General features: G+C 43.7%; 1 protein-coding gene across 2 annotated transcripts in view; it reads left to right on the plus strand.

Annotated features, from left to right (window-relative positions):
* The window catches only part of STAG1 (STAG1 cohesin complex component), a 296109-nt gene that overhangs the window by 272910 nt on the left and 3624 nt on the right, over nucleotides 1-19575 (plus strand). For both annotated transcript variants that reach the window (XM_089780890.1, XM_089780891.1), the window contains exons 28-34: nucleotides 1058-1206; nucleotides 3064-3192; nucleotides 5669-5874; nucleotides 6602-6773; nucleotides 9330-9440; nucleotides 14009-14123; nucleotides 19488-19568. In XM_089780890.1, the coding sequence (XP_089637016.1) occupies nucleotides 1058-1206; nucleotides 3064-3192; nucleotides 5669-5874; nucleotides 6602-6773; nucleotides 9330-9440; nucleotides 14009-14123; nucleotides 19488-19568 (963 nt within the window). The remainder of the gene's footprint in view (nucleotides 1-1057; nucleotides 1207-3063; nucleotides 3193-5668; nucleotides 5875-6601; nucleotides 6774-9329; nucleotides 9441-14008; nucleotides 14124-19487; nucleotides 19569-19575) is intronic.

A 19575-nucleotide genomic window follows, 5' to 3' on the forward strand; every position in this document is an offset into this window, starting at 1 on the left:
CTGGTTGAATGGTTGTAAAACATTGTGGGAAAATACTGACTGTGCAAATTAATCTAACATATGAGAAAAATTGGCAAAGGGATTAATATTTACTGTTTCTGCATCTGTAAAGTAAGGATACTTATGCTGACCTCCTTTGTAAAGTGCTTTGAGATCTGTGGATGAAAAGCACTAGATAAGAGCTAGATCTTGTTTTTCATAGAGAAATAGGTCATGGCACAACTTCTGTCAAGTACTCTCCTCTGTGCTCCTGCTTGCCAAGTCACCATGTGAGTTTGAATATTCCTCAACTGTGAGCTACTAAGGCTCTGCTCGTACTTCTACATAGCTTACAGCCATTGGTTCTTGTCGGATAATTCTCTGCTACACTAAAGAGCCTTGTGTTGCTGTCTCAATGTGAAGGTAGTTATACCCAGTAATCAACTCACCTCTTAGTTCTAGAACAGATCGAGCTCTTGAAATATTGTAATGTTAAGTACTTTCTTCAGCCCTCAGACCAGTTTTGTGGCTCTTCTCTGCACCTTTTCAAATTTCTCTACATCTTTTTTAAATTGTAGGCTACGAGTATGGGTCACACCAGCATCCCCTTTTATACATATCTTGTTCCTGTCTTGTTTGAATGGGCCAATTTACTAGTTGATCCAGATTACTTTTTATGGATGCTCTGTCCTCTTTATTTACCACTCCATCAATCTTTGTGTCACCAACAAATTTTATCAGCAGTGTCTAAAATTTACTTGCAGATTATTGATCAAAATGTTGAAAACATCAGGCCTAGAATGGATCCCCGTGGAGCCGCACTAGAAACATCTCCATTCTGAGATGATTTCTTAAAATGAGGTTCTCTGTCAATTATTTAGCTTATTTATTTAGAAATTACATGGGTGAGCCATTTACACTGAGCGCCACAGCTTTCCACTGTGCTCCCTACTTTAGGAGCTGCTAACACAGGGCCTGATCCAAAGCCCATTGAAGTCAATGGAAAGTCTCCCCAAATCCTTCTTTCAGAAAATATTTCCTGTCTCCTGGGTTTTTAACTCATCACTTTTTTCTCTAGCTATTTAATGAGCTTGTTCAGGAACAAGGTCCCAATCTGGACAGGACGTCTGCCCATGTCAGTGGGATTAAGGAACTGGCCCGCAGATTTGCCCTCACCTTTGGGCTGGATCAGATCAAAACAAGAGAGGCCGTGGCCACGCTGCACAAGTGAGTAGTGTGAAATACTATGATGTCATTTAAAGTAGAATTTTGCCTCCGCATATTCTTCCCAAAATGTGTATGTGTAAATATAATACAGGTTCATCTGTGTTGAACATAGAGAGAGCTTTATGATGAGCGGGATACAAAGCTTTTATCATGATGAGACCGAGGTAGCCATGTTGCACATGGATCACAATGCCATATGTACACAGGCGGTACCAAACAAGTGGTGATAAAGCCTTTATGCCACGTTATCATGAATTCATCATGCACCACATATTTTATTTAAAAAACTTTTAGAAATGTTTTGGTGACTTAATTTGAAATATGGACTATTTCTTTCTATCTTTAAATGTCGGTAAGATAATACCTTTATTTGGATCAATTTCTATTCATCCAATACAAGAAATTAACTCATCCACCTGGTCTTGCTAATATCCTAGGGCCAGTACACTTACAACTACACTGAATGTGTGATTTGGAGGGAGAGAAAAAATGGCACATCTAAATTCCCCCTTAAAATGAGCTGAGTTAACTTTTCCACATGCAAAAATGTGATAGTGTTAACGTTCACTGTCTCAGGACCACCCAAAGCTACAGGAGGCCCCCGCTTTGCAACGGCCAGATTTACAACCCCCCTGCACTTATGACCTTTCCCGTAAGTGCAGAAGGGGCCGAAATCCCCCGACTTATGTCCTTGGCCCCACATTCACAGCAGCGCACAACGCCTGTTGTAAATGTGGACTCGAGTTACGACGCTCCCGGCTTGCGACGCTATCTTCTGAACCCATCGTGTCGCAAGTCAGGGGCAGCAGGTATAAGCAAATACTTTCCCTCGTTGGAAAGATGGGAAATCTCCCTTTGAGGAGAGAATTTCCATGTATTATTCCCCCATGTTTTTCAGGCAGGTTTTTAAATATGGTGGTTGTTTGAAGATCCTCAGAAGTTTGTAATGTTTAGAATAATTCTGGGAGAAGTGAAACATTGGTGGACAGACTGCAGCTGATGAAGTTAAAGGCACATGAATACATTTTTATCAAATGGTAGTTCGTCTTATCCCATGCACAAATCCCTTTATTAGACCCTGGATTCAGTTGCTGACGATTTGCCAAATTTTAACCATTTGAGCTGTAAATTTCAATACAGGTGTCTGCACTGAAAGAAGTTGGGATCCTGTCATGTTATTAAAATTGTACCATTATGCATACTCACAAGGCATCCTAATTAAGGTTGTACAAACAACCTTAATAAATGGCATTTCCTAATTTTAAAGTGCTTGACTTTGCAGCCTTAATAATGTTCTTTTAATATAGATTTTTGTGTGTAATATATAAGAAAAAAATACAATATGTTGCACTTTTATTTTTGTCTCTATAGCTAGAGGTTATAATTCCCATTATAAACAGAATAATTAAGTTCTGCATATAAAAAAGTAAAGTATTTTAGTTAGTGTGCTAAATTAAACTACTGAAATAACAGAAATATTTTCTAAAATGTTTAGCATTTCTTTACTTATTTTGACACAGGCTGTTTTCAGGAGGATGGGAAAGACTTGAACAGAGAAAAGGACAAAAGATGAAGAGTAAAATATAGAGAGAGAAGAGAGGAAAAATAAGTAGTAGATTAAAAAGATGGAAGGGAGATTAAAATCCATACACGCCTATTTTATGTTTGATACCTCACTGAAAATGTTATGAATTTTACATGTTGCTTTGATTTCCCTGTTTCTTTAATAAGAAGTATGTATTTTGTGTTTGCAGTACTAGAACTGAAAAAGTTTGAGATTCTTAAAAGTAATAAAAGCTTATAGCAGTGCAGGAGATTGTCACAACTGTGAACATTTTACATCTCTCTTTACTATAGAGATGGCATTGAATTTGCCTTCAAATACCAGAATCAAAAAGGACAAGAATATCCACCTCCTAACCTTGCTTTCCTTGAAGTGCTTAGTGAATTTTCTTCTAAACTCTTGCGGCAGGACAAAAAGACTGTGTAAGTGATACTGTTACTTTTCTCATGGGCTTTGCTAAACTGTATTATTCATCGTTGTGGTGGGTGGTCCAACTATTTGCTTTAAGGTATTTGCAGTCAAAGACCTGATCATACAAATAAACTATCTAGTGGTGCCCAATGTTGTTTGAGTCCTTAACACAATTAATTTTTGTGTTTTGGGGAAATAAAATGAAAAGGTCCATGTTTCATTTAAATCATTGCTTTTGGATGGGGCTGAGGATGATGAGTTCAGTATGCAGCCTGCCCTGGGGAAGAACAACCACCCCAGCCCCCTCTCACTGCAGCAGCTGGGGGTCGGATGAGAAGTGCCTGTCCATGGCTGCTGCGGAGCCAGTGGGCACAACCTGGGGAGAGGCGGATAACCCTCAGCTGGGGAGAGTCCAGGTTCATCTGCCTCCTGCACTCCCCAGCCAGAGTGAGGAATGCAGCAAACTGTGTGCTTTCCTTTTGCTCCCTGACAAAAGGGAATAGCTATAGCTTGTACCTCCCTAAACTGAACCACATATGTTCCTGGATCAGAGAGCCCAGGAGCAGGGAAGCCAGTGGTGGGCAGTGGGCTCAGGCGATGCAGGGAGCCCAGCGCCATAGGGCTCAGGCGGCCCAAGGAATCTCATGATGCGGCCGGAAGCCCTGCAGCAGGGGGGTCTAGCGGCATAAGGAGCCCTGCAGCAGGAGATCCACCAGTGCAGGGACCTCTAGTGGTACATCCTGGAATCCCGCAGGAGGGACTCAGGTGGTGCAGGGAGTCCAGCAGTGCTGGGGGCTCAGGCAGCGCAGCCAGGAGCGTGGCAGGGGCTTAGGCAAGGATCTCTATAGCTTCGCTAGAAGCCCTGCGTCAGGGGGCTCTGCACTGAGAGGTACAGCCAGGGCCAGCAGCACAGCTGGCTGAAGGCAATGGGGGCTGGCTGGGGCCAGAAGCAGAATCGGCAGGTGCCTGGGAGGCCAGTGACAGGGGACTTCCCCTGGTCCAGCAATTTCCCTTGTTCAGGACCGGCCAGGTCCCCAGGGTGCTGGACTGCAGAGGGGTCCAACCTGTAGCAATATTCCCATCTGAATTGGGGAGTGGGGACTTCAGCCCCTCCACCCTCTGTAAAGAGTTCCTAGGGGGTGGAAGGCTTGGGGCTGGGCAGTCCCTTTCACTTGCCTGGTTGTTCTGTCTCTTTTCTGAATGTTTTTATGAGAAACAATCCCATTTCTGGCATATCCCATTTTCCTGGCATAACCAAACCCTTACCTTGCTTTAAGTTATGCTGGGGAAGGTTTATACTGAATTTAGTGGTTCTAGCTCTTACTATTTAGGAGGAATCCTTGAACAAATAGACGGATGGACAGAAAGACAGACAAACTCAAATATATAGATTATTCATTCTCCTAGCATTAGTGGGGAGTCGATTAAAAATTTCTTCTCTTCACTTCCTTTAGTGTCTTGGTTAATTTTGTTGTCAACATGTTGTGTCTTTGCTAAATGAGTGGTCATTTGTTTCCTCTTTTGCCTGTTCACTCTTGTTTTTATTTTAACGCCTGCTTGACTACTTTATCTCGGTCATTTAGCTCAGGAAATAGAAGTTTATACTTTTAGTTCTAGAGATCTGGGTTTGACTCATTGCCAATGAGATATCCAGGGGTTTTGTGTTGAATGAACATGTAATTAAAGGTTGCTTTATAATGCATTTCTTCAAAAGAACAGAATTTATGTTGCACAGACATCCTTAATTCTGGTATTTCCTAACTTTTGAGTGCTTGTCTTCACAACCTTAACAATTCTTTTTTAACATATTTTGTATGTATTATCATATTAATTTTATTGGCTGTTTTAAATGGCATGGTTAAATAATTGAAAAAGACAGACAAAAAAATCCTGAAGTTGACCAGAATATACACAAAAACTTGTAACTAGTGCAGATCTAGTTTGGAGAACAGGCTTGAGGTTTTTTCCAAAAGTATGGCAAGTATGCATGAACTCCAGCTGGAACAATTGGGCTCCAGTGCTTACAGACTGTCAATCCTCTAATTTAAAAATAATTAATTGTGTTTGAGAAATTAATTTGGTCTTTGTTCCTCTGAAAAAATGTTGCCAATTCTCAGGCTATTGTGACTTTCAGTCCATCTGTTTATATGGAAGGAATATGTATATTAACTATATTGGGGATTGAGACTAGAAAGAATATTTATAGCATAAATTTACTGAATCATTTCAGACCACTATGGGTGAGTTAAGAGGGAATATTTATAGATAGTTAAGCAACTGTTTTAACTGTAATTGAAGGGAATGTATTGCCACCTTCAGTCAAAAAGATGGCACCTTGCCTACAATACTCTGTGTTATAGGATTAAAATAGGAAGAAATAGCATAGGTCCTCAAGATCAAAGTGTGATTAGGGCCACTTAGGGGTTGGGAGAAAGGAAATGATGCACAGAAAGATACTGTTTTCCACATTGTCTTCTGTTTTCACAGTCACTCATATCTGGAGAAGTTCCTGACAGAACAGATGATGGAAAGGAGGGAAGATGTATGGCTTCCACTAATTTCCTATCGAAATTCACTAGTTACTGGGGGTGAAGATGATAGGATGTCTGTGAACAGTGGAAGTAGTAGCAGCAAAGCATCTTCAGTGAGGAATAAAAAAGGACGGCCTCCACTTCACAAAAAAAGGGTAGAGGGTATGTATGTATGGCTTTACGATATGGTCTTCTCTAGAATGTATGTAAATTAAGAAACCTTTCTTTTTTCATGAGTTTTATATGACTTTGAAGTTGACACGTACACACTGCAAGGATAAAAAAAATTGTTTTGCAAATTCCTGTAGATTTTTATTATTTTTTATTAAGTTCCCTACGCAGATCCCCACTTTAGGATCTATTCTGAGATGTGCAGATCCAGGACTGTTTAAAGTACAGGCAATCCCTGGGTTACGTACAAGATAGGGACTATAGGTTTGTTCTTAAGTTGAATTTGTATGTAAGTCGGAACTGGCTCCAGATTCAGCTGCTGCCACTGAAACTGACCAGGGGCTGACTACAGGAAGCAGGAGGCAGAGTTGCCCTGCCCCCAGCTTCCTGGAATCAGCCTGATCAGTTTCAACAGCTGCTGAATCTGGAGCCTGGGACAGAACAGCTGGGGCGCTGCCCAGTAGGTTCCCACAGGACCAACCCGGCAGCACCCCAGCTGCTCTACCCGAGGGGCCCCTCCCCCCCCAGCAGACCAGAGAGACCCGAGCAAAGCCGCCGCCTGAATCAGTATTCTATATATGTTCTAATGTGAATACTTTTTGCAATATGTGCCTCCTGTTTAAAAGTTGACCTGAATAAGTTGTGAATTATAGTAATATTGTGCTGAATAAACACACTGTGTCAAGTAACTAGCTAACTGTAATTTATCTTTTTATAGAAGAGAGTCTGGAAGGTTCATGGTTAAACAGGAATGACACCATTCAAACTCCAGGGGCTCTGCAAACACCACAGCTCACTTCAACTGTATTAAGAGAGAACACTAGACAAATGGGAGAGCAGATTCAAGAGCATGAGTCCGAACATGGATCTGAACAAGATTTTTTACACAAGTATGTACTAAGATGTTAGGATCAAGTGTACTGTGTAAACAAGAAATACATGCTAAACCAATCAGTTGGTATGAGCAGTAGCAGTTACACAGCATGTTTGTGGTTTTACATTTGCAATATATGTTATGAAAAAGAAATCTCTTGCCTGGTAGACCCAAGAATTAGCCTGGTATACATTGTCAAATAATATCTTTTTTAGATTCACAGGAAAAAAACTATATTAAAACAAAGGTAGAGAGGACATATCCATACTTTAGGGGAGAAATATATTACAAGAATGCTGAAATTATCCAATTCAATATCAATATGATTATATTGAGGCATTTTAGTGTTTAGTTAGGTTTGACTGAATTTTAGAGACTTACATTTTTATATTTTTTCACCACTGTAAGGCAGAGCTGTTATTTGGGTTCCCTAGTTGTGCACTGTCATAAATTGAAAAATGTTTGAATTTCCTAAACTACTGATCTTTTTTGTAGTTTGGTGTTTTGGGGTTTGTTTGTTTTTTTGTTACCTTACTTTAAAAGTTCATACATAAACACGGAACAAGAAACTGTGAAAGTGCTTCTATTTGGTATTTTTAATTTTAAGATCTTTAACATGAACCATGTAGTTTTGTTTGTTTGTATTTTTGTAGGCAGATTCACTAGTATCCTCTGGCTGCTTTATGTCATTCTGGAGCAAAGCAGCCAGGCTATACTAACCTGTGAAACTTAGTTCACAGGAACTTTTGTCAGTGGTAGTGCAAAGCAGTCGATATGCCCTTTTTCTCCTGTCCAACACATTCCTCAGCACACACACATTCACCATTTTTCCAGTCCCTTCTGCATTACCCTACTTATGTGGGCATACACACATAACTATGCTTCCAGCCTAGTTTTCCCCCTTCATCCAGCCTTTACTGTTGAGTAGATCTAGACCAATGGGCACCTTTTCAAAATAAATATTTAAGATTACAGGCAATTTTTATTATTTTTAATAATTGAAAGTTTAGCTCTTTGTCAGTAGAGTATGGCATAAAATCTTCTTTAATGACACTCAGAAAGAATAGCTCTCTTTCATGATGGCCTCCATCTCCCATTCTTCTCAATGGAACTGAGACTATAAGATGTCCTCTTTCAAAATGGCCCGTTCCTCACAGTGTTTCCAGTGGGAGTGAAGTCAAGCAACCTCAGGAAAGATGGTGGTCTTCCAGGAAGTGGAGAGGAATACCGTGAGAAGATAAATGGAGACATGTAAATTAGAACAGCTTGTGACCTCAGTCCCTTTGAGAACAACAGGAAATGGCACCTGTTTTGGAAAAGTAATTCTCCAGTAGAAGTTTATTCTTCACATTTTGCTGAAAAGAAATATTCAATTAAGAATATTGATGACAAAAGTCTATTAAACCCTTAAAAAAATCAAGTTTGCAAGATTTCAGTGTGTTTAAAATATAAGTGAAATTTGAAAACTGTTAGTTCATTATTATGAACATTAGATACCAAAAAGGTCTGACACTATGTGCTAAATTACTAATTTAATTGTTTTAACTTCTCAACAAATTAATTAATTTACTTGTATGAATTCTTGAGAGAATTCATTCTAGGTAAAATTTTCAAAAGCATCCAAGTGACTTAGGGACCCTGCTTATTTTTAGAAGTGTCTCAGGCACTTATGGGTCTAAGACTTGTTGAAAATCAGTTAGGTGCTCTTGAAAACTTAACTTACTATGTAAAAAATAAACAAAAGGCCTAACTAAACAAGCAATGAAGAACATAAGCAAAAAGACAGATCCTTCCTTCTCCACTGGAGTATGTTTGCTTTTCCTGAGCACCTGGTGATAGCAATTGACTCTGTTAGGTTTGATTGGGGTGAAACTGAAAATGTAAAACTTGATGATTCTTCGATGTTCACATATGTGCTGTGAAACACAGGTTATATCATAGAGAATTGCTTGCCTCATTTTCAGATCCCACCCTTCACAGAGTCATGTGTGTAGTAACTGGGCCCTAAGTAATTCAGTACTATATTCTTAGAAGTATTTTGCTTTTCCTTTTTGAGTGTTACGTTTATATGCTCACTACGACACACATAAATTTTACGGATATTTCTCACTTGTGTTTTGCCTGATTTAAGTCAGTACGGTGGTCCCCGAGTTACGAATGCATCAATTTACAACCGTTCGTATTTACGACCAACCTCCTATACAGCCGGAACCCGTGTTACAAACGAAATCCGTACTTACAAACAGCACGGCCATTTGTCAGTGAATGTAATTCAACTTATGAACACATCAAGTTACAACCAAGTGCTTGGAACGTAACTCGTTCGTAATTCGGGGACCAGCTGTAGTATTTAATAAAAGGAAATAGCTCTCTGTCTTTAGAAATAATGTAACATTACCGTGACGGGTGACTGCTTTTATTAGAGTGTTTTAATGACATTTATTGAGCATGTGCAATGAGGAGCCAATTGTAGAAAGGATTCTGCAAGGTCCTGGGCTATAATAGCATCTAAAAATAATACATACAAAATCAGTGCTGGGATTGAATAGTAATGCTGCCCTGTATGTTTTAGTCCCCAGATGCAGATATCTTGGTTGGGCCAGCAGAAGCTAGAAGATTTAAATCGAAAGGACCGGACAGGAATGAACTACATGAAAGGGAGAAGTGGTGTAAGGCATGCAGTGTAAGTATTCAGACAACCAAGAACCTTTCTGATGACAAATAATTTTGCTCAGAGAATCTGTTAATGATGGACTCAGCCCCGTCTAGTTCCTGCTTTGTTAGGGTTTGTGTAACATTTTACCTCTTTTAATAGAAGCACTGCACTCTGTATGAAGTTATGTGCATCAGTGGAGAATGTGGGCTAAGATTTGGCATGTAGTTCTGCAAGGCATTGATCAGCATGGCCCCCTCCATCAAAGCACTTTTAGCATAAGAGTATCAGAATCATACAAGATTAAGGTTAAAAGAGACTTTAGAAGGTCATCTAGTCCAATCCCCTGCTTAATGCAATCCCAGCTAAATCATTTCAGCCAGAGCTTTGTCAAGTCTTGCCGTAAACACCTGTAAGGAAGAAGATCCTACTGCTTCTCTAGGTAACCCATTCCAGTGCTTCACCAGCCGCTTAGTGAAATAGTTTTCTTCTAACATCTGATCCAGACACTCTTCCTCCACCCCCCGCAACTTTCTTTGGCCTTTGTTCTGTCATCTGGCTCCACTGAGAACAGCCTATATCCATCCTCTTTGGAACCCCTCTTCAAGTAGGTGAAGGCTACTCTCAAGTGCCCCCTCATTCTTCTGAAGACCAAATATGCCCAGTTCCTTCAGCCTCTGTTTTTAGGTCCTGCTCCACAGACCCCTAATCATTTACTGTTTTCCACTAGACTCCAATTTGTCTACAACCTTTCTCTAATGAAGGGCCCAAAGCTGGACACAGTACTCCAGATGTGGCCTCACCAGCACTGAATAGAGGGGAATAATCACTTTCCTCGATTTGCTGGCATACTCCTACTAATGCAGCCCTATATGCCTATTAACCTTTTTGGCAGCAAGGCCACACTGGTGACTCATCTTCTGTCATCGCCCAGTTCTTTTCTGCAGAACTGACACTTGGCCAGTCAGTCCCCAGCCTGTAGCAGTGCTTGGGATTCTTCCGGAATATGTGCAAGATTCTGCACTTGTCCTTGTTGAGCATCATCAGATTTCTTTTGACCCAATCCTCCAATTTGTCTAGGCCATTCTGGACCCGGTCCCTGCCCTCCGGCATATCTACGTCTCCCCCCAGCTTCTTGTCATCCGTGAATTTGCTGAGGATACAAACCAACCCATCATCCAGATTATTAATGAAAGTTCTGAACAAAACTGGCACCAGCACTGACCCCTGTGGTACTCCGCTTGATACCGGCTGCAAGCTAGACATCGAGCCACTGATCGCTACTCATTGTGCTCAATGATCTAGCCAGCTTACTATCCACCATATAATCCATTCATCCAAGCCATACTTGTTTAACTTGCTGGCAAGAATACTGTAGGAGAACATACCAAAAGCTTTGCTAACGTCAAGGTGTATCACATCCACAACTTTCTCCATAGCCACAGAGCCAGTCCTTTCATTTTAGGAGTCGATCAGCTTTGTCAGGCATGACTTGCCCTTGATGAATCCATGTTGACTATTCCTGATCAACTCTCTCTCTCTGCCAAGTGTTTCAAAATTAATTCCTTGAGGCCCTGATCCATGAATTTTCCAGGGACTGAAGTGAGGCTACTGGTCTGTAGCTTCCTGGATCTTCCTTCTTCCTCCTCTTGAAGATGGCTGCACTACATTTGCTTTTTTCCAATAATCTGGAAAAAAACCTCCACCAATTGCCAAGAGTACTCCAAGATAATGACAAGGAGCTCTGCAATTACATCAGCTACATGCACCCTCAAATGCATTAGATCTGGCCCAAGAACTTGTGCATATCCAACTTTTCTAAATAGTCCTTATTCTGTTCTTTCACTACTGAGTGCTGCTCACCTCCTCACCATACTGTGCTGCCCAGTCCAGCAGTCTGGGAGCTGATTTTTCTGTGAATACTGAGGCAAAACAAGTATTGCGTATTTCAGCTTTTTCCACATCATTTGTCACTAGTTTGTCTTTCATGTTTAGGAAAGGTCCCACCCTTCCCACACTTTCCCTGACTTGTTGCTAACATACCTGTAGAAACCTTTCTTGTTATCTTTCACATTCCTTGCTAGCTACAACTCCAGGTGCACTTTGGCCTTCCTGATTACACCCCTGCATACTTGAGCAATGTCAGTTGGATCACTTACATGCATAATCATTTGCTGAAGTGCTTTGCTGCACTGGATTGGGCCCAGCACCTTACATGACCAAGCCCTTAATGCTTAGGAATGGGAATCAGTTTTGGGTTCTGTTCCCAGCATCTTCAGTGATTTACTGAGAGGCTGAGTGACTTGGGCAAGTCCTGTGACCTCTCTGTACTTGTTTGCCCTTTTGTCAAATGAGTCTTTTACCACTTTCCTGCCCTGGAGAGTTTTTGTAAGGTTTAATGCTTCAAGTAGTTTCCCCATGAGTGCTCCACTGCAAGCAAGCATGCACCCCTAGAACTCCTTGATAGGAGATTTTCAGGTAGCAGTGTCTACTCGACTTGCACATATATCCTATGCCTCCTGGTACCAGACACAATGGATATACAGTTTCCTCTGTCATTTCGACCTGAGATGGAGCCTTAGTTGTGCACCTTGACTGTGCATTGGCTTTTCTATTTTTCTACTGTTTAAGATAGCTGGTATTGTCAGTTGTTACTGAATAGTAGAAAGAGGTCAACATGTACTCTTCACCTGTAGAAATAGAAAAGAAATCGTCTATTGATGTTGTCATCACTGCTTTCTGCCTGAGTCAGTGACATTTTCAGCCATCCTGCATTACCTGTTGGATCTGAAGAAATTAGGGGTTTTGGTTATTTTGATGATGGTTCATTTGGATACAATATTAACCTTTCATCCTCTGACAGAAGGATTCTCTGTGTTTGCTCATTCAGTATCTATGCTTAATACGGGCTTGGGAAATCTCTATGCCCATATTAGGAACACCATCCAAACCTGGAATCTCAGCTTGGTATTTTGAGACTGGCAATCAGTTCTTCGGCTCCATTTATCTAGGAAGACAGCCTTTTTAGTAGCCATCACATCAGCCAGTAGTGTCTGGGAAATTGGTGGCTTTGTGGCTCTCTGCAGGAGTCCTGTTTTCATACCATTGATGATAGAAGAACTTTGGTTTTCTACTTAGATAGGACCAAGCAATGTAGAAAGTCATCTAAGCTCTTCTTCTTCTTTACTTCCTTCACGGATAGATCCAGGGGGTCCACGATCTCTCCCCAGAGACTATCAAGATAGATATCTCAATGTTTTATCACTTGCCATGATGCTGCAGGCAATCATACCTCAAAGGTGATAGCACACTGAGACAGATCACAGATAACATGGATAGCATTATTTAAGAATGTTCATTATCTGAAATATGTAGGGTGGCTTCATGGGCTTCAATACATACATTTTTAAAACATCATGCATTGACCCTTGCCAACAGATTTGATGAGGCGCTTGGTATTGCCGTACTGTCTTCAGTTCTTCACTTTCTTCCTCAACTCCCTGCTCCTTCTGGGGATGCTGCTCAGAAGTCACTGAAAGTGAAGCACCCAGAGAGACACTACTCAAAGAAGAAGAGGTTATTCACTTTGTGCAGTAACTGTGGCTCTTGTAATTGAGTGCACTGATGCGTGCACCACTACACCACTCCTTTGGACTGTTCTGTATAGGACATTAAGATGGACAAAGAAGTAAGAGTGGTTGTCTATGTGCTCCCATATAGGGTACGTCTAGACTACATGCCTCTGGCGACAGAGGCATGTAGATTAGGGTACCGGACATAGTAAAATGAAGCGGCGATTTAAATAATCGCCGCTTCATTTAAATTTACATGGCTGCCGCGTTGAGCCGACAGACAGCTGATCAGCTGTTTGTCGGCTCAGCGCGATAGTCTGGACGCTCCCCTGCCGACATCAAAGGTATTTGTCAACCACCCAGGTATGCCTCCTGGGATGAGGCATACCTGGGTGGTCGACAGATACCTTTGATGTTGGCGGGGGAGCGTCCAGACTATCGCGCTGAGCCGACAAACAGCTGATCAGCTGTCTGTCGGCTCAACGCGGCAGCCATGTAAATTTAAATGAAGCGGCGATTATTTAAATCGCCGCTTCATTTTACTATGTCCGGTACCCTAATCTACATGCCTCTGTCGCCAGAGGCATGTAGTCTAGATGTACCCATAGTCTCATTGTTTAGCATGAGATGGGATAGTGCACATGTGTGGGCCAAACAGACACTGCTAATTGAAAATCTTCAATCAGGGACTCTAGAGGTGTAGGTGCACCTGAAGTGGAGCACCTATATGAACTCATATTTCAAAGAACCACAGTTACTGCAGACTGAGTAACTTCTTTGATGTTTGTAATGCACTTATCTGGGACATTTTATCTTCCCTTTCGAAGAATGTTCAGTTATTTTGACAACTGAGATCTCCATTCAGTTGATAACATGATAAATAGGTTGGTTTTGTTTTCAGCTGACGGTATTAAAGTGCAGCCCAAATTGTAGAAGGCTGGTTGTTTGTAATTAAAAAAGGAGACGACAAAGCCATAGTTAGAAGAGTTAAATGCCTTGACAGTGTTTTTTCTCTTTAATAATCAGACGGGGTTTAATGGAGGATGATGCCGAGCCCATCTTTGAAGATGTAATGATGTCCTCACGAGGTCAACTAGAGGATATGAATGAGGAGTTTGAAGACACCATGGTCATTGATCTGGTCAGTAAGGCCGTATTATTAATAAGAAGTTTTAAATGGGTCAGGATACTTAGAGGGGAAGAAACTAGAAAAACAGCATCCCAAAATGGTTTGCCTGCCCTGTCATTCTTTGAGCACCTGACTGAGGGAAGTGATTGGATGCCAGCAATCATCTGAAGCAAGTACGGGCCACACTGATCCCCTAACAGAAACAGAAGAAATGTTATTCAGCCACAGCTCCTTCCAAAGCAGTGTTCTATTTCTGGCAGTAACAAGTACCTGGTGCTTGAAGAACTTATAAAAACCTCCCCATAGTATACCTCACCAGTTGTGAAAACATACTTTCCTAACAGGAGAGCTGCTTATACCCCAAAGCATGAGATTACATTTCCCTTGTATTGTGATGGGTGGCAATTCATAGTAGCAGCAGAACAAGTGCCTCAGTCATACAAATGGTCTTTTTTTTTTAATCCAGTAATTGCAATTGTCTGCCACCTCTTCTCACAATACTAGCTTACTGGCCATTTCATCAGATGACTTGGTATGGAAATTACAGAATCCGGGGTGTATATATAACAGCAAAAGAAGTTACCTATCATTTGTAGGACCAATGTTAATGAAGCTAATTAAGTCAGGGTAGATGTGCCTCTTTCACTATATTTGGTGTGGAGATGTGAATATTGAAGGTGGGGAAATTGCTTTTGTAGTGCATTAACCATTTAACATGTTTATTCAAACCTAAACATGAATTTGTATTGAATTTGTAAATGAATTTGTAAATGAACTCCAAAGAGAGCTGAATTTGTAAATGAACTCCAAAGAGAGCTGAACTAGAGTTCATTTACAAGTTCAATATTATCAATTTAGGCTTGAATAAAGATCTTAACTGGTTAACGCACTACAAAGGCAGCTTTCCCGCCTTCAATATTCGCATCTCCACACCAAGTACTGTGAATGAACATCCACCCTGACTTATTTAGCTTCATTTACACTCATCCCATAATTGCCAGTTGACTTCTTTTGATGTTATATATACTCCGGATTCTGTAATTTCCATACCAACTCATCTGATGAAGTGGGTTTTACCCACAAAAGCTCATGACCTAATAAATTTGTTAGTCTCTAAAGTGCCACAGGACTGCTCGTTGCTTTTACAGTTTCACATTAACTGGGCTATTCCTCTATGACATACTATTAAGAATTTAGTTACTGCAGCAAAAGGCTCAGCCGGTTCCCCCCAGCACCATCTCCGAGGGGGAGTAGGAGAGGCAGAGGCATAGTGGGGGACCAGGCGCAAGCCAGGAATCCGCTGTTCTAGCTCGCACCTGGTCCTCCTGGCCCACTGCACAGTTCTTAATACATTTAAAAAGCTGAAGTGCAGCAGGGGGGACCAGTCAATTAGTTGATTAAACGCAATTTAACATCTCTATCTCAATATATACAATATCTATCTCGCTACACTCCCCCACAAAAAGTGTTTTTTTTAAATGGCATAAATTCCTAATAAGAATAAGAACCGTAATTATTAATAAGTTATTACTAAATATCACCCAAGTTATTAATAAATATCTTATAAACCTCTACCTTTTCCCTCTGCTGCCATGTCTTCTCCCCTTGCTCCATCAGTTCCCTGGTGCCTGCTGTCCCCCAACCTCTCACCCTTCCCTGCTGTCCTGACTCCTGCCCTTCTCACTGCCTTCAGCCTTCCTGAGACCTGCCCCCTCTGCCAGCCCTTCTCTCCCCCCTGTGCCCACTCCTCCAGTAGCCCCACTTTGATCAGGTGAGCTACCACTCCTCATCCCCTCTCCTAAAACCTCCTTCTACACACCTGCCCTGCCCCTCTCCTCTGGTGCTGGTCCCTCCCCTGCAGGTGTCTGCCCTTCTGCTTCACCCCCCGAGTCCCTTGGCATCTGCACCCTCCTGGTGCCTCTCCCTTCCCTCACTGTCCCTGCCCCCTTTGCCCTCTTTTTCCCTGATATCCACCCCCTCTGCCCCCGTTCCCCTCATGCCCGTGCCCTCACAAATGCGTTGCTCCATCCCTGCCTTCCTCATGCCCACTCCTTCTTTCATGCCTTCTCCCAGCACCTCTCCCCTCTCCCCTCTAGTCCCCAGTGCCCTTACCCTCTCCTCTCCCGGCATCACCCTGTCTCCCCTCCCACTGACACCTCCCCTCCTGCCCTTTTCCTCATTGTCTGCACTTGGCCCCCTGGCATTTGTCTCTCCTGCACCCCTGTCCCTTGATGCCTTCCCCTTTCTTCTTCTCCTCCTCCTGACCCCTCCCCTCAGCACAAGCCCCTTCCCCATATTTTTCACCTCCCCATAGCCCAGCCCCTTCCCCTCCCCCAGGGCCAGCTCTAGGTTTTTTGCTGCCCCAAGCAAAACATTTTTTGGCCACCCACACACACACCCCTTTTTTGTTATCTTTTACACGTTTGCATTTTGCGATGGGTTTTTTTTTTCATTTGTTTTCGTTTTTGTCCTGGCATTTTAGCCCTATAAATAGCAAATAGCATTTTCATTTGTTTTTTTTCCATAAAGGCAAAGGCGCTTCAAGTTAACTCCCCCTTTCACTCGCTGCTGGGTCACAGCAGCCTTTTCCCTGCCCTGTCCAGCCCCTCCCTATGGACAAGCACCCTTCACTCCCGACCCACAGGGGGAGCAGGGTGCAGGGACAGCACAGAGCTAGAGGGGTGCAGGGAGCAGTGGAGGTGTACAGGGGTGGCGCGGGGAACGGGAGGCACAGAGCCAGAGGGACGCAGGGATCGGGGGGAGCAGAGTGCGGTGGAGGCATGGGGAATGGGACGCAGTTGAACGGGAGGGACAGAGGGATTGGGGTCTAGGGGCAGTGCAGGGAACGGGCAGCACAGAGCTGGGGGCGGCAGGGATCGGGGGAGTGGGGTGCGGGGTGCGGTGGAGGCTCGGAGAATGGGACATAGGGAATGGGAGGGGCAGAAGGATCGGGGTCTAGGGGCAGTGCAGGAAACGGGCAGCACAGAGCTGGGGGCGGCAGGGATCAGAGGTGCGGGGTGCGGTGGAGGCTCGGAGAATGGCACATAGGGAATGGGAGGGGCAGAAGGATCGGGGTCTAGGAGCAGTGCAGGCAACGGGCAGCACAGAGCTGGGGGCGGCAGGGATCAGAGGTGCGGGGTGCGGTGGAGGCACGGAGAATGGGACATAGGGAATGGGAGGGGCAGAAGGGTCGGGGTCTAGGAGCAGTGCAGGGAATGGGCAGCACAGAGCTGGGGGGGGCAGGGATCGGGGGGTGTGGGGTGCAAGGGCAGTGCAGAGCCAGAGGGTTGCAGGGAAGAGGGAGAGCAGGGGTTCCGAGGTGCAGGGGAGGCGTGGGGAACGGGCGGCGCAGAGACAAAGGGAGGCTGGGGCCGTGGCAGGACTGGAGCCAGCAGGGCAGGCCCTAGCTGCGCTGCGCGCTGCAGCCAGTTCCCAGTGACACGCGGCCAGAGCTGAGCTGCCATGGCTCTTTAAAATCAGCGGTGCCACGTCATGCCATGCCAGCATCCTGGCATCTCACCCCGCCTCCTCGCGCCGGAGCTGCACGCAGGCAGCCCGGTGGCAAGAATCGCTGCACTTCCCCCTTCCCAGCGGCGCTCTGCTCCTCTGCCGGCCAGCGGATTGGATGGGGCCACGCCACCCGTAGTGCGGGTTTCCGCCAGCCTGTCACAACAGCCTACCAGGCCAGTCCACCTCTGCACTCGCCAGCTGGTAAAATCTACTCGCCGCAGGCGAGTGTATTTGTCGAGCCCTGTATATAATTGTCCCTGCTAGCAGAGCTCTACCTTTCCATGTTATGAGAAACAGTCGCATTCTGGTACAATTAAATGCTTACCTTGCTTTAAGAGGAAGCCGTATAACAAATTTGGTGGTCCTAGCTTTTACCGTCTAGGAAGAGTCCTTGAACAGAAAGACAAACTCTCTAAAATATATAGTTGTCCTCCGATTTCAAATGTGGAGTGGCATGAGAAAAGTAAATGGTAGCAGAGCTTCATGAAGCCCAGTCTGTGGCCCTGATTCTGGAAAGTATCCCCATTCAGGAAATGCACATAAGCAAGTGCTTAAATTAAGCACATGCTTAAATCCCACTGGAATCATCTAGGGTTAAACACATACTTGAAGGTGCGTGCTACTTTTCTACATTAGGGCCTATAATATGTCTCATCTTAACTTAGCAGTTAGGTCAACATTGCTATGGTTCTCCAGAGTGTGAAAAATTTACACCCCTAAGCACTGGAGCTATCCCAACCTAATTCCTTGTGTAGACACAGTTAGGTTAATAGAATGTGACAGACCCAGACCAGCTGTCTGCCATACTCTGATCTTATTGTGGTGTTGGGGGCGGCAGGGTGGGTGAAAGCCTACAGAGGAGGATCCACAGAGCCCTGAATACCAAATAATTACGCGGGACAAATTAAAGAGAATACATGGGACGGGAGATACACTCTAAGGGAGGGCAGATATGTAGGGCTAGGGGTAAATAGTTTTCTCTTTTCTGAAGAAAGTGCCAGAGACTCTTGCCATGTAATCAAGGCAAGTAGGCACCTGAGGCTAGTTAAGAGCTTGCCTGAAGCAGCAAGCTAATTAGGCACCTGCAGCCAATTAAGGCCTGTGGGGCTACTTTAAAAGGTTTTCCCAGGTAATGGAGTGGGGAAGGAGAAAAGTGAAGGGTTACGAGGAAGTGCATTGCTGAAGAGCTGAGAAGTTCAAAAAAGAAAGAGAATTTGTGCTGAAGCAGGGAAGATACACTCAAGTACCTGAGAGACGGTACTAGGGTAGCGTTTGGGGAAGTAGCGTAGGGAAAAGGTTGCTGTATTAGGGATAGGGGGAAAAAATCCCATCAGTTGCTGTTACTTAGGTTCCCTGGGCCAGAACCTGGAGTAGTAGTTGGGCCCGAGTTTCCCCAACCCTCCCCACACCACTACAGAGTCTCCTCCTGAGAGGGAAGACCGGGAGTACAGAGGAGTTTTTATACCAAACAGTGAACTAACCTGTGATGCGTATGGCTCAGTAGGCCGTGACTCTTGCCTCTACTAATGAGAAAGAGGCATCATAGAGGGTCACAGTGAGCTTCTGAGGCAGGCACTGTCTGCCAGAAGTGCGGGGCCCAAAGGGGCACAGTTGGAGTTTTGCCACAGGAAGAACTCTCTGCAGCACCATAACTATGCAGCAGTAGTTCCCATAGCGTAGACATGGCTTTAGTATCTAAAAACCCCTGCCAAACCCACTTCACCACAGGAAACCTTGCTTCTGGAAGTTGTGTGTATCCTATACATACATTTCTTTATATGTTGTTAACTTAGTATGTTACTCTAAACGAGGAACTATTCCTGTCTGAATATAGAGAACAATTCAATAAACGACCTCTTCTTGCAGCCACCTTCAAGAAACCGACGAGAACGAGCTGAATTGAGGCCAGACTTCTTTGACTCTGCAGCTATCATTGAGGATGATTCAGTAAGAT

This window comes from Pelodiscus sinensis, chromosome 10, assembly GCF_052426305.1.
Source record: "Pelodiscus sinensis isolate ZL-2025 chromosome 10, ASM5242630v1, whole genome shotgun sequence".
NCBI classification, from domain to species: domain Eukaryota; kingdom Metazoa; phylum Chordata; order Testudines; family Trionychidae; genus Pelodiscus; species Pelodiscus sinensis.